The 14,569-nt window shown below is 49.6% G+C and overlaps 2 protein-coding genes across 3 annotated transcripts; both read right to left on the bottom strand.

Moving 5' to 3' along the window:
• Window positions 1-1,059: 1,059 nt before the first annotated feature.
• LOC115547159 (mucin-5B-like) lies at window positions 1,060-7,934 on the bottom strand. The gene is made up of 7 exons (XM_030361128.1): window positions 7,848-7,934; window positions 5,572-5,746; window positions 4,924-5,062; window positions 4,613-4,780; window positions 4,212-4,564; window positions 2,608-4,123; window positions 1,060-1,587 (listed from the first exon to the last, which is right to left on the bottom strand). Exons 1-7 carry the CDS (start codon window positions 7,932-7,934, stop codon window positions 1,503-1,505), a joined length of 2,523 nt encoding a protein of 840 aa, XP_030216988.1. The 3' UTR covers window positions 1,060-1,502.
• On the bottom strand, window positions 7,406-14,187 carry zfpl1 (zinc finger protein-like 1). Of its 2 annotated transcripts, XM_030361962.1 has the most exons (9): window positions 14,024-14,187; window positions 13,717-13,809; window positions 12,630-12,746; window positions 12,261-12,372; window positions 11,804-11,997; window positions 11,366-11,432; window positions 11,026-11,283; window positions 9,804-9,927; window positions 7,406-8,178 (listed from the first exon to the last, which is right to left on the bottom strand). In XM_030361962.1, the coding sequence occupies exons 3-9, from the start codon at window positions 12,729-12,731 to the stop codon at window positions 7,992-7,994; spliced, it is 1,044 nt and encodes a 347-aa protein (XP_030217822.1). In that variant the 5' UTR covers window positions 12,732-12,746; window positions 13,717-13,809; window positions 14,024-14,187; the 3' UTR covers window positions 7,406-7,991. The 2 variants fall into 2 exon arrangements, with proteins under 2 accessions (XP_030217822.1, XP_030217820.1); XM_030361960.1 differs by lacking the exon at window positions 13,717-13,809.
• Between the last annotated feature and the right edge of the window lie 382 nt (window positions 14,188-14,569).

The following is a 14,569-nucleotide window of genomic DNA, read 5'->3' on the forward strand; positions in this document are numbered from 1 at the left end:
TACACTATAAATACACTATATACACTATAAATACTACTATATACACTATATACACTATAAATACTACTATATACACTGTAAATACACTATATACACTGTAAATACACTATATACACTATATATACTACTATATACACTATAAATACTATAAATACACTATATACACTATATATACACTATAAATACACTATATACACTATAAATACACTATATACACTATATATACTACTATATACACTATAAATACTACTATATACACTATAGATACTACTATATACACTATAAATACACTATATACACTATAAATACTACTATATACACTATAAATACACTATATACACTATATATACACTATAAATACTACAATATACACTATAGATACACTATATACACTATAAATACTACTATATACACTATAAATACACTATATATACTATAAATACTACTATATACACTATAAATACTACTATATACACTATAAATACTACTATATACACTATAAATACACTATATACACTATAAATACTACTATATACACTATAAATACACTATATATACTACTATATACACTATAAATACTACTTTATACACTATAAATACACTATATACACTATAAATACTACTATATACACTATAAATACTATATACACTATATATACTACAATATACACTATAAATACACTATATATACTATAAATACTACTATATACACTATAAATACTACTATATACACTATATACACTATATATACTACTATATGCACTATATATACTACTATATACACTATATATACTACTATATACACTATAAATACTACTATATACACTATATACACTATAAATACTACTATATACACTATAAATACACTATGTACACTATAAATACTACTATATACACTATAGATACACTATATACACTATAAATACTACTATATACACTATAGATACACTATATACACTATAAACACACTATATACACTATAAATACTACTATATACACTATATACACTATAAATACACTATATACACTATATACACTATATAATACAACGTACTCTGGTGGAGGTCCTCGTTCTGCTCCTGGAGCAGTGTGACAGAAAACAGTATAGTAATATACTATCCCAGTATACTAATATACTAGCCCAGTATACTGATATACTAGCCCAGTATACTAATATACTAGCCCAGTATACTGATATACTAGCCCAGTATAGTAATATACTAGCCCAGTATAGTAATATACTAGCCCAGTATACAGTACTATTTAACTAGCCCAGTATACTAATACACTAGACCAGTATAGTAATATACTAGACCAGTACAGTGATATACTAGCCCAGTATACTAATTAACCTGCCCAGTATACTTATACACTAGACCAGCGGGTTCATATACTGCTCCAGTCTGAATACACCGAATGCTCTACGTGAACAAGCATATCTCTGTCTGCTTTAGTCCATAAGCGTTTGCTGTGAAAAGGTCACACTCCACTGAGTTCCCTGATTAAACATTCATGAGGTGTTTAAGACCTTTATTCATCAACAAAGAAAGCAACTTACATGATCCTATTCTGCTCCAGAGCCAGAGTCTGTGAAAACAAACCAACCGTCAACCAACAACTGTGTTAAGAACCAAAATAAGAACCATTCGAGTTAAGAACCAACAAAAGGAGTTAAGAACCAACAATACGAGTTAAGAACCAACAATACGAGTTAAGAACCAACAATACGAGATAAGAACCAACAATACGAGTTAAGAACCAACAATACGAGTTAAGAACCAACAATACGAGATAAGAACCAACAATACGAGTTAAGAACCAACAATGCGAGATAAGAACCAACAAAAGGAGTTAAGAACCTATAATATGAGTTAAGAACCAATATAAGAACCAACAATACGAGTTAAGAACCAACAATACGAGATAAGAACCAACAATACGAGTTAAGAACCAACAATACGAGATAAGGACCAACAATACGAGTTAAGAACCAACAATACGAGATAAGAACCAACAAAAGGAGTTAAGAACCTATAATATGAGTTAAGAACCAATATAAGAACCAACAATACGAGTTAAGAACCAACAACACAAGTTAAGAACCAATATAAGAACCAATAATACGAGTTAAGAACCAACAATACGAGTTAAGAACCAACAATACGAGATAAGAACCAACAATACGAGTTAAGAACCAATAATACTAGTTAAGAACCAACAATATGAGTTAAGAACCAATAATACTAGTTAAGAACCAACAATATGAGTTAAGAACCAATAATACTAGTTAAGAACCAACAATATCAGTTAAGAACCAATAATATGTGTTAAGAACCAACAATTCAAGTTAAGAACCAATGATACGATTCAAAGCCAACAAAGTCTCATTGAGCGTTGTTTCGATCCCCGTGCGAGTTGCATGCGAGGGGAAAGAGGAAATAGATCTATTGTTGATCCGTAACGACGAGCACAAGGCCAGCGGCGCCTGACACCGATCAATGGACCAGAGCACCAGCAGTCAGCGGCCGCCTGATTAAAGCTATCTGACCGCTGGTCAATAGGGACACGCCACAAGGGAGCGTCATGGAAAGCACCACTCAAACCTACTTTGTTCTCCGGCGGAGTGGAGCTCCTGGAGCTGCTCCTCTCCACCTCACGGCCGGAGGGGGTGGCAGGAGAAGGTCTCCCGGGAGGCTCCTGGGTCTCCACGTGGGGGGCAGGGTGGAGGAGTGGGCCGTGGGGGGGGTAGGGGGGCTCGGGGTGGAGGTGTTGGGGGTCCGCTGGGGAGGAAGTTTGGAGGTGGTGGGGCTGAGGGTGGGGTTGGTGAAGGTGGGGTTGGTGAGGGTGGGGTTGGTGAAGATGGGGTTGGTGAAGGTGGGGTTGGTGAAGGTGGGGTTGGTGGTGCTCTGGAGGATGGTGAGCGATGTCTTCAAACACAGAATCTGTGTCTTTCGATTGGGTTTCATGGAGATGCTTTTGGCTGGGGTGGTTGTCATGGTGATGGGGAAGAGTTGGGCTGTGCTTGTCACCATGGTGATGGTGCTCTTGACTGTGGTGGTCTTCATGGGGATTAGTGGGACTGTGGTGGTCGCCATGACGATGGCAGTGATTTTGGCTTTGTTTATCACCATGGTGATGATGATGACGACTTGGAGTGTTGGAACGGTCTTCATGCTGGTGGTGATGATGGGGACCAGGGTTGGTCTGATGGTCTCCATGGTGATGATCTCCATGGTGATGGTCTCCATGGTGATGGTTTCCATGGTGATGATCTCCATGGTGATGATCCGCAAGGTGATGGTCTCCATGGTGATGGTTTCCATGGTGATGATCTCCATGGTGATGATCCACAAGGTGATGGTCTCCATGGTGATGGTCTCCATGTCGATGATCTCCATGGCGATGGTCTCCATGGTGATGGTCTCCATGGTGATGGTCTCCATGGGGATGATCTCCATGGTGATGGTCTCCATGGTGATGGTCTCCATGGTGATGATCTCCATGCTGATGATCCACAAGGTGATGATCTCCATGGTGATGATGATGAGTTGGGCTGTTTTTGTCACCATGGAGATGATGATGGTGATGGGGACGTTGACCTCTGGGATGGTCTCCATGGTGATGGTGCTGAGGGTGTTTATTGTTGTCACCTCCATGATGGTGGTCTGGCCTCTGGTTACCATGGTGATGTGGTTCACTAGCTTGGTCCTTGTCTTGCTGGTCACTGTGGTGGGGGTGACGACTTGAGGTGACCTTGTGTTGTGAGGGGCTGCGGCTCTCTCCATGACGATGGTCTCCATGGGGACCACCACAACCCTCAGCATCAGCGTCACCATAGCAACCATCGTCATGGAGTTTTGGGAGGCTGCGGCTCTCTCCCTGACGATGGTCTCCATGGCGCCGCTGATGCTGGGGGTCGTGGTTGTCACCGTGGGGATGCTGGTGACGTGTGTCGCCGCCCCCCTCGTCCTCTCGGTGGCGCCCGCCTCTCTCCAGGGAGGAACACGAGTGGTGCAGTTTGGTGGACCTCGAGCCTCGCCTCTCACTGCGGCCGGGGGGGCAGGGCTGGGCGTGGTGGAGCGGCTCTCCGGTACGGCGACCACGGCGATGGGGCCGTCCAGGCCTGGAGCGCCGGGAGCGCCTGCTGGAGCGGGAGCGTCGGCCAGCCTGCGAGCGCGCGCTGCGGGCCGAGGCCCCGGAGTGGACCGAGCCTGCGCTGGCCCGGCGGCCCTCGGCCCGGCCGGACCTCCCGGGGCCCGGGCCTGGGCCGGGGGGGGCCCCGGCGTCCGTCACCCCCAGGGAGGTCAGCCTCAGGGGGCTCAGCACCTGCCGCGTGATCTCGTTCAGGAAGGCCGAGAACTTGACCTTCTCCTTCACGGCGCTCTTGCGGGCGTCCCGCTGGGGGGGGTCCGCGGGGGGGTCCCCGTCCTCCTCCCCGTCCCCGTGCTCCCGGCCGCAGAACGCCTCCAGGGACCGGGACTTCCAGAGGTTCCCGGCGCGTCCCGGGGGCCCGACGCCCGCCCCCCTCTTCTTCTTCTTGTTCTTCCCGCCCCCCCGTGGCAGGCTGTGGTGGGAGGGGGGCCCCACCGGCCCCCTCCTCCCCCGGGGAGACCCCCCCCGCCGCCCGGGAGCTTCAGCGTCCTCCATCAGAGGGCGGCAGTCCTCCTCCTCCTCCTCCTCCTCCTCCTCCTCCTCCATCAGCCCGCGGCCCCGGGAGATCTCCGAGCAGGAGCGGGAATGCCGAGGCTTCCTCAGGGAGCGCTTGGTGGAGGAGGAGTCGCTGCTCTCAGGGGAGGAGTCAGAGGAAGAGGAGGAGGAGGAGGACGAGCTTGAAGAGGAGGAGGCGGATGAGGGAGACGATGAGGAGGAAGAGGAACTAGAGGATGTGCCTGAGGAGGAAGAGTGTGAAATCCCGTCCGCAACGTGGTGGTGCTTCTGTGGATGAGGATGATGAGAGTGATGATGAAGATGATGGGGATGACAGGGGTCAGTCTTCTCATCTTGGTGATGGTTGTCATGGTGACAATGGCGGGTCCTGACGCCCTCTGCTGTTGAGCCGATGCTGTTTCAGAAAGGCAGCGTCCGCACGGTTAGAGACCCTCTCAGACCCTCCAACAAGCCTCACAACTCAAGAGTCAACCCGCAGAATCTTAGGACGATTATTGTTAAAATAACCATGAAGTAAAAATACTATTGATCATTAAAACAATAATACGCCTTTACAGAAGCATACAGCAACGGCCTCTCAAGGATTCACATGATTTAGTTTATAGAGCATCAGAAATACAAACTGTGCTGCATTCTCCGCATGGTTCTATAGAATCTACAACCACTGGCAGTGAGACTGCCCCCGGCTGGTCTCAGTCTACCTTCAGATAAACCATCTGCCAGACTGTCGCCGTGACAACAGACATGAAGACAGACTTCTGCCGGTCCAGCAGTGGTCCACTCACCCCTGGTCCGCGCCTCCGTTGGTGGGCTGGGGCTGGGGCTGGGGCTGGGGCTGGGGCTGGGGCTGGGGCTGGGGCTGGGGCTGGGGGTGGAGCTGGGGATGGGGGTGCTGGCGGTGGCCTTGGCTCTGGGCTGGGTTCTGCTGCTGGCTCTGGCTCCGGCTGTGGGGTTTCTTCTGTCGGTGGTCGGCTCTCCCGGGCCGGACCGGGTCCTCCACGGACCTGCCCTCCTTCTGAGGCTGAACCGGCTGGAAGTACTTCTCCATCATGCTGGAGTTGTCACGGCAACGAGGAAGCTGGTGTAGCAGAGAATGGAAGTGACCACAATGGAAACAAGCCTTTGGGCCTTGTTGTTTTTTAATCCTTTTGAGCACTTCTGTTAATTGTTGTTCAATAAAGTGTTTAATCATCAATCTATCATGTTCTTTTCGTCAAGATGGGTTCAAAACTAGAGCAGGGCTATGCTTTAATAATGAATAGTAAATAATGCTTCACTGATAACTGATCAGAGGAAGGAACATTATCACTGGTTTACGTTTTCCTTTTTACAAAAAATTATATTTTACGAAGAATGATGATAAATATATACCCATATATGAGAGTTACGCCAAGATAATAGCTTATTACAGTTTCAAAGAGGTAATTTTAAACGGATATGATCTTGTAGAATTCTGTAAAATAAATAATAACAGTCTGGTCTCCTCTCCCTCGAAGTACAGCTTCTTAAAAACTCATCACTGTTAGTTATTCAAATGCATAAATGTCGGCATAAAATGACAGTTTTAGCAAAGCAGAACAGTTTATTTTAACCCCATAAAGTCCCCCAATTGTCCATGTTTATCCAACAATACACTTAATAACATTAATATGAAAAGCAATACTTACAGTTCCATGCAGACAGCTGGACTGGCTCAGTAGGAGGTGCTCAATAAAGTTTTGTATTAACACACACACACAAAATCAATATCCATTCTGCTTCTCATTTCCCTCAGGACTGATGAAGAGCAGGCAGTGATGTAACTACTCATCATTCTACTTTTACATATTCCTATAGCCCCAATATAGATGATGAAACCATCTGATGTAACTATCCATATTTTATTATTAAGTGGAGATATTTTCTGGCGTTGGAATCACATTGTAGATTAAGGTCAGGTTCATATTGTTTATTCATTTTAAAAAGTTTGTCACTTTTTGTCACATATTTCACAACAACTTTAAAACGTTCAGATAGCCGACAAACGATACTTTTTCCCATTAATCTGTGATTAATAAAACACTTTCAGCAACACGATAGAGTTGGAACTGGCCTATGCTTAATATTCCACTCAGCTGAGCTCTGACGGGGAGACTGCAGCAGCTGGGGGCACTCCAGACATCGACTGGCCTGATTATGTCAGTATGTCCGAGCGGGCAATTACTCAAAGCCTCTTCCAATCACATCGACTCCCAATACCGCGGAACGACGCCCAATATCATGATGCATAATGCATGCCTCTTTACAGGGTTCCACGAATCGCTGGTCAAACGTTTCATTCTGAAGAGGTGAAAACTGACAGGAGCCAAGACGCGGCGTGATTGGTTAGCGCGAGGTACAGAGTGCTGATGAGTGAAGATGTCCTCTCAATCAATCAATATAACAGCTGATCAGTGATCAGGACCCGGTGGCCCACGCACCGGCGGACACAGAGACACTCGGAGCATCACATCGAGTCCTTTAACGAACCGGAGACGCCCGTTCTGTTTCACTGGTTCCACTTCAAACCAAAATGGGATTCTTGATTTGCATTTTTTGTGAACAGCAAATGGAGATAGTAGAGGGCCCTCTGACCAAGGGCCCCTTAGCGCTACAGGGCCCCACATTCACCCATTCATCGCTCACTCCCTCCTGATCCTGATCAAAAAGATGAATTAATCATTAAATATAGATAAACAGAGGATATAGGAAGCAGACAGCAGGTTCCAGGAGTCCCATTTAATAAGGTTACAGTATGCATGGGGACACGTACAGCAGTATAGTGACAGGGTTTGGACTGTATAGATATTGTTAGTCATAGTTCAGAAATGCACAGAAAAGGCTAAACTGACCACCCTGGCAGCCATCTTGGTGTGTCCTTTTTTGGAAGAAGCCAGAGTTGACCTCTGACCTTCTACAAGATGATGAGAATATGAAGGGAATAAAGAGCTGGAATGACCCCTGTGGACCGCGACCTCTAAGGGTCAACCGCCAATCATACAGCAACATTCAAGATCAATATATTACACACACACCGACGCCCGCTGAGTCCACAATCCCCCAACTAACACGTTAAAACTTCAGCCACTTCAAGCAGAAAGGATTATTTTATACAAATACCGATTTACAAGAGTCAGAGTCGGACGCCTTCATCCAATCACAGCCGCCGACCGCGTGGGGCTGGAGAGGCCCCGCCCCCAGCCCTCCTCCGTACGCTCTAGCGCCCTCTGGTGGTCCGCCGTCGCCATGACAACAACGCCATCAGCCGTGACCCCCAGACCGTGACGTGAAGAGGGGGGGGTTAGTTAGTTCTTCCCGATGCGGATGTTGGGGTTCATGAGGGGGTCGAGGTTGGGGTCGGAGCCGGCGGAGGCGCGGCCTAGCTTGGCCATGACGATGATGAGGGTGAGGAAGGCCAGGACGCCCACCAGCATGAACATGAAGACCTTCTGCCTCCAGCTCAGGGAGCTCTTCTTAGTGCCGCGGCGGTTCCTGCAGAGCCACAACGTGCGTCAGTTTGAGCCCCTCCCCCCCAGACCAGCTCAGTGGGGGATGGAGCCGGTCGGGGGGGTCAACGCGCCTCGGTCAGACGACTCTGTACGCTATTGGCTGCTTGCCGTCGCCTCCCCGTCGTCACCGTGTTAAAACAGCCAATAGCACGCCGGGGGGGGAAAAGCCAGCTTGGTGATTGGCTCCCGCAAAAGCAGATCGGAGACAGAAAGAAATGCATTGGTCCTCTCCAGCCCCCGCTGGGGTACCCCGCCTACTCCCACTGAGGAGGTCAAAGGTCAACAACAGAGCTCTGTGTGGCGCTAACTAGCCTAGCTCGGCTGGCTGGGTGACGTGAGTGGGAGGGGTTTAGGGTGAGTGGGAGGGGTTTAGGTCAGAGTGGGAGGGGTTTAGGTGAGTAGGAGGGGTTTGAGGGAGTGGGAGGGGTTTAGGGTGAGTGGGAGGGGTTAGGTTCAGTGGGAGGGGTTTAGGGTGAGTAGGAGGGGTTTAGGGTGAGTGGGATGGGTTTAGGGTGAGTGGGAGGGGTTTAGGGTGAGTGGGAGGGGTTTAGGGTGAGTGGGAGGGGTTTAGGGTGAGTGGGAGGGGTTTAGGGTAAGGGAGGGTTTTAGGTTGAGTGGGAGTGGTTCAGGGTGAGTAGGAGGGGTTTAGGGTGAGTGGGAGGGTTTTAGGTTGAGTGGGAGGGGATTAGGGTGAGTGGGAGGGGTGAGTGGGAGGGGTTTAGTGTGAGTGGGAGGGGTGAGTGGGAGGGTTTTAGGGTGAGTGGGAGGGTTTAGGTTGAGTGGGAGGGGTTTAGGGTGAGTAGGAGGGGTTTAGGGTGAGTGGGAGGGGTTAGGTTCAGTGGGAGGGGTTTAGGGTGAGTGGGAGGGGTTAGGGTGAGTGGGAGGGGTTTAGGGTGAGTGGGATGGGTTTAGGGTGAGTGGGAGGGGTTTAGGGTGAGTGGGAGGGGTTTAGGGTGAGTGGGAGGGGTGAGTGGGAGGGGTTTAGGGTGAGTGGGAGGGGTTTAGGGTGAGTGGGAGGGGTTTAGGGTGAGGGAGGGTTTTAGGTGGAGTGGGAGTGGTTTAGGGTGAGTGGGAGGGATTTAGGGTGAGTAGGAGGGGTTTAGGGTGAGTGGGAGGGGTTAGGGTGAGTGGGAGGGGTTAGGGTGAGTGGGAGGGGTGAGTGGGAGGGGTTAGGGTGAGTGGGAGGGGTTTAGGGTGAGTGGGAGGGGTGAGTGGGAGGGGTTTAGGGTGAGTTGGAGGGGTTTAGGGTGAGTAGGAGGGGGTTAGGGTGAGTAGGAGGGGTTTAGGGTGAGTAGGAGGGGTTTAGGGTGAGTAGGAGGGGTTAGGGTGAGTGGGAGGGGTTTAGGGTGGGTGGGAGGGGTGAGTGGGAGGGGTTTAGGGTGAGTGGGAGGGGTTTAGGGTGAATGGGAGGGGTTTAGGGTGAGTGGGATGGGTGAGTGGGAGGGATTTAGGGTGAGTGGGATGGGTTTAGGGTGAGTGGGAGGGGTTTAGGGTGAGTAGGAGGGGTTAGGGTGAGTGATGGGAGGGATTAGTGGGAGGGGTTTAGGGTGAGTGGGAGGGGCTAGGTTGAGTGGGAGGGGTTTAGGGTGAGTGGGAGTGGTTACTAACTTGAGGATCTGGGCGAACCAGCTGAGCGTTGGCCGGCGACGGTATTTGTCGTCGTCGAAGTCGATCTGCGTGACGGAGCTGTGGGCGTCGCCCCGGGCGTCGTACACCTTCCTGGGCGCGGACGCTGGGGGACACAACACGACCAGGAGAATAAAACCCGGGGCTGAGAGATGATTAATACATAGAAAGAATCTTATTGCAGGATTTCTCGTTGAATCTCCAAAACATGAAGTTCACTGAAGAGGGTCAGGAACATGCAATGTTTAAAATTGATTTTAATATTTTATAATTCTCCTCCTCTTGATATTTTGAAACTTAATTTCACTTTATTGCGGCTTCTATATTAAATAAGTCTATAATGAGTCTATGAATTTTAAGGCTCCATTTTTACTCTTCTCCATGGGAACTGTTTGAGGAGAAAAGCACTTCACAAATATATTATTGATATATTATTGTTATTAGCGCAGATGAATTCTAAATGGTTTCTCTTGCCTCTCATGGAGGAGTATTGAACTGCTTTAAACTGCAGTATTAAACTGCTTTAACCTGCAGTATTAACCTGCAGTATTAACCTGCAGTATTAACCTGCAGTATTAACCTGCAGTATTAAACTGCTTTAACCTGCAGTATTAACCTGCAGTATTAAACTGCTTTAACCTGCAGTATTAACCTGCAGTATTAAACTGCTTTAACCTGCAGTATTAACCTGCAGTATTAACTTGCAGTATTAAACTGCTTTAACCTGCAGTAATAAACTGCTTTAACCTGCAGTATTAAACTGCTTTAACCTGCAGTATTAACCTGCAGTATTAAACTGCTTTAACCTGCAGTATTAACCTGCAGTATTAACCTGCAGTATTAACCTGCAGTATTAACCTGCAGTATTAAACTGCTTTAACCTGCAGTATTAACCTGCAGTATTAAACTGCTTTAACCTGCAGTATTAACCTGCAGTATTAACCTGCAGTATTAACCTGCAGTATTAAACTGCAGTATTAACCTGCAGTATTAACCTGCAGTATTAAACTGCAGTATTAACCTGCAGTATTAACCTGCAGTATTAACCTGCAGTATTAACCTGCAGTATTAACCTGCAGTATTCCTGAACCAGGATCAGACCGGTCGGAACCGGAGTAGGGGCCCTACCTGTGTGCAGGGGCCCTACCTGTGCGCAGGGGCCCTACCTGTGCGCAGGGGCCCTACCTGCGTGCAGGGGCCCTACCTGTGTGCATGGGGCCAGGGTCGCAGGGGCCTGCACTGGTGAAGTTGGCCCCGGAGTGCTCGGGGGCGGGGGGGGCAGCCCCGTGGTGGTGGCCCCCCCCCTCGTGGTGGTGGGGGCCGGCCCCGTGGTGGTGGCCCCCCCCCTCGTGGTGGTGGGGGCCCCCCCGGTCCTCATGGGCGGGGTGGTCCTCACATACAGGGGCCTGGCTGGGCCCGGGGGGGTAGGAGTGGCTGGGGTACGCCTCACTCTGCTCCCGGCCTGGGGGTGGCGGGAGAGTGATGTCACACACAGACGGAGGTCTCAGGGGGGAGGGGGGAGGGGGGGTGAATCAGGACCTCACCCTCGTAGGTGGACCACTCCCTGTAGTCGGTCACGTCGTGGGGGTCTGCCTGGGGGGGCTCCTCGATCTGGGGGGGGTTCAGACGTTAAGGCTTCATGGAGCATCTAATACAGGGGGGCTTCAGCTCTCTCTCTCTCCCCCCCCCTCTCTCTCTCTCTCTCTCTCTCTCTCTCTCTCTCTCTCTCTCTCTCTCTCCCCCTCTCTCTTCCCCCTCCCTCCCTCCCTCCCTCCCTCCCTCCCTCCCTCCCTCCCTCTCTCTCTCTCTCTCTCTCTCTCTCTCTCTCTCTCTCTCTCTCTCTCTCTCTCTCTCTCTCTCTCTCCTCTCTCTCTCTCTCTCTCTCTCTCTCTCTCTCTCTCTCTCTCTCTCTCTCTCTCTCTCTCTCGTCTGAGGAGGAGGTCCAGTGAGTCTGGTTCCCCCGGGGGGGGGGGGGGTCTCACCAGGGGGAGCCCCAGCCCGGCCCGGGCCCAGTTGACGGAGGCCAGCTGGTCCCGGAGGGCGTCGGCCACGGGGCTGGCCAGGTGGGGGGGGGGGAACACGGGCCCCTGGCAGCTGGGGCACTGGTACCCCGCCGGGGCCGTGTGGAGGGGCAGCCGCGCCGCCGCCGCGTTCAGACACGCCCAGTGGAACACATCTGGGGGGGGGGGGGGTAAGAGTGGTAAGAGCACGGCCCCAGATAAACATGATGAAGATAGGAGATAGAGAGATAGAGAGATAGAGAGAGGGAGGGAGAGAGAGAGGGAGATAGAGGGGGAGAGAGAGAGAGAGGGAGAGGGGGAGAGAGAGAGAGAGAGAGAGAGAGAGAGAGAGAGAGAGAGAGAGAGAGAGAGAGAGAGAGAGAGAGAGAGAGGGATGGGGAGAGAGAGAGAGAGAGCGCGCCCAGTGAGGGCTCCTCACCGTAGCAGACCAGCCTGGTGGTCTGCTGGTCGTTTAGCGGCTGGTCACACAGGCGACAGCTGGGGTTGTAGTCGGAGTCCTGGAGCCACTGGAGGTACGACTGCACGATGCACTGCAGAGCACAGAGGGGGGGGTGTCAGAGGACGCTGACTTGTAGGATACATATGTGGATACGCGTGCGTGCGTTCGTGCGTGCGTGCGTGCGTGCGTGCGTGCGTGCGTGCGTGCGTTGTGCGTGAGTGCGTTGTGCGTGCGTGCGTGCGTTGTGCGTTGTGCGTGCGTGCGTGCGTGCGTGCGTTGTGCATGCGTGCGTGCGTTGTGCGTGCGTTGTGCGTGCGTGCGTGCGTGCGTGCGTGCGTGCCCACTGACCTTGTTGTGGTTGGAGACCAGGCAGTGCTCACACACGTTGACTCGGTGCTCGAAGCAGAAGAGGTTGGTCACCTTCCTCTTGGGACACTTACACAAACCCATCTCCGGGAACGGGGTCTACACATAGGACACACACAGTACACACTCAGCCTACACACCGTACACACTCAGCCTACACACACAGTACACACACACAGTACACACTCAGCCTACACACACAGTACACACTCAGCCTACACACAGTACACACTCAGCTTACAGACACAGTACACACTCAGCCTACACACAGTACACACTCAGCCTACACACACAGTACACACTCAGCCTACACACACAGTACACACAGTACAAACTCAGCCTACACACACAGTACACACTCAGTACACACTGAGTAGATCCAGAGAGTAACTCCAGGTAGGTTAGAGTTAAACACCGAAAGGGCAAACACCAGATTGATCCAGATTGTGTTGACTCGTTACATTATTCAGTCTTTGCTGAAAGGTCAACAGAAGCCAGGATGTTAGTAGACCTTCTGCGCTCTAACGGATAGAGTACGCTCTGCTTATTCTGAGGAGATATTATATTACATATCATCCCTACTGCCTCATATTGAGGTAACTATTTAATACACGGCCCCATCCCAGCTTAACCATTGAAATGATGTCCATGCATGACGTCACGTCTAAAGGTAACTTCAGGAACATTCCAGAGCTCAAGAGAATAAAGATCAGGAGTGATCATCAGGAGTGATCACCAGGAGGGATCCTCTAGAGCGATAAGGAGTGATCAGGAGTTATCAGGAGTGAAAAGGAGTGATCACCAGGCCTTCAGATGAACTGAAACACGATCTTCTGTCTAGATCTTCTTCTCTGATTAGTAAAACGTGACGCTTGGCAGACAGGACGGTGACGTCAGGCCAAGCTCTCCACCTGAAGCTGTTCACACCGAACAGAGGCTGGTTCTATTCACGTTATATAATAGCCTGTATACCATTACTAAAGTTATTACATCACTTATATAATAACATAGTAAGAATATAGTTATATATCACAGTTATATAATATCATAGTAATAATATAGTTATTACCTCCACGGTACAGAGTGATTAAGTGGTGTGACGTCATCGGAAGTGACTCCCAGAACACCCTGATCGGACGGTCGTCCGGATAAAGCCTTAATACTGTTCATAATGGACTACTGGTCACGTATTAACACACACTTAAACATACACTTTAACCAAATTCCAAGGCATTTTTCCTCTGGGTAACGCTCCATCTTCTCTGTATTAGTGTAAGGTTACCCGAGCACGACCCTTTACTGACAGTCTGACAGCCTCTGATAACAGCCTAACTGTTCGTATCTGATAAGGTCTGATGACAGGAAGCATCGCTCACCGCTCAGCCTGAAGTCACGAAGCCCCTCCGTCAGAGTGTCGGCGGTCCGGCGGTCATTGATGTTTCAGAACATATCGAGCATCAAGACCAATGAAGCTGAATCTGTTTATTATGAGACGTGAGCGCCACGTCTCTTCCGCTCCCTCTACTTCTTCGTCCTTCATTTCCGGAATACCTGACAGCGTAGCGCCAGCGTGCGCCCCCTAGTGGCGCATCAGGGGGCGCCCCCTAGTGGCGCGTCAGGGGGCGCCCCCTAGTGGCGCGTCAGGGGGCGCCCTCTAGTGGCGTGTCAGGGGGGGGGGGGGGTCTTAATTCAAAGCTTACTTCAATGTGATCTATTTAAATGATGTATCAATTATTTATGTGGTGATGTTTAGATTCATTTATTAAAAATGTCCTTTATTGGACTTCCGGTAATGGCGGCGAGCTAGACAGACGCTGCTTTTTAGTCTCTGTACTAATTACAATTTCTACTCCTTTGAAAGCCATATAACGAACTCAAATAGAACACGGATACGTTTTAAAGCAAGGTTAACTATGTCAGGC

Source organism: Gadus morhua, chromosome 7 (assembly GCF_902167405.1).
Source record: "Gadus morhua chromosome 7, gadMor3.0, whole genome shotgun sequence".
NCBI classification, from domain to species: domain Eukaryota; kingdom Metazoa; phylum Chordata; class Actinopteri; order Gadiformes; family Gadidae; genus Gadus; species Gadus morhua.

Coding starts and splice junctions, on each gene's coding strand:
- LOC115547159 (XM_030361128.1), bottom strand. CDS start 7,934: ATGGCGACGGCGGACCACCAGAGGGCGCTAGAGCGTACGGAGGAGGGC. Junction 5,063..5,571: donor GAACCCAGCCCAGAGCCAAG/GCCACCGCCAGC, acceptor TTTCTGAAACAG/CATCGGCTCAACAGCAGAGG. Junction 4,565..4,612: donor GCTCCCGGGCGGCGGGGGGG/GTCTCCCCGGGG, acceptor CTCCCACCACAG/CCTGCCACGGGGGGGCGGGA.
- zfpl1 (XM_030361960.1), bottom strand. CDS start 12,731: ATGGGTTTGTGTAAGTGTCCCAAGAGGAAGGTGACCAACCTCTTCTGC. Junction 12,373..12,629: donor TGGTCTCCAACCACAACAAG/GTCAGTGGGCAC, acceptor TGTGCTCTGCAG/TGCATCGTGCAGTCGTACCT. Junction 11,998..12,260: donor CACCAGGCTGGTCTGCTACG/GTGAGGAGCCCT, acceptor CCCCCCCCCCAG/ATGTGTTCCACTGGGCGTGT.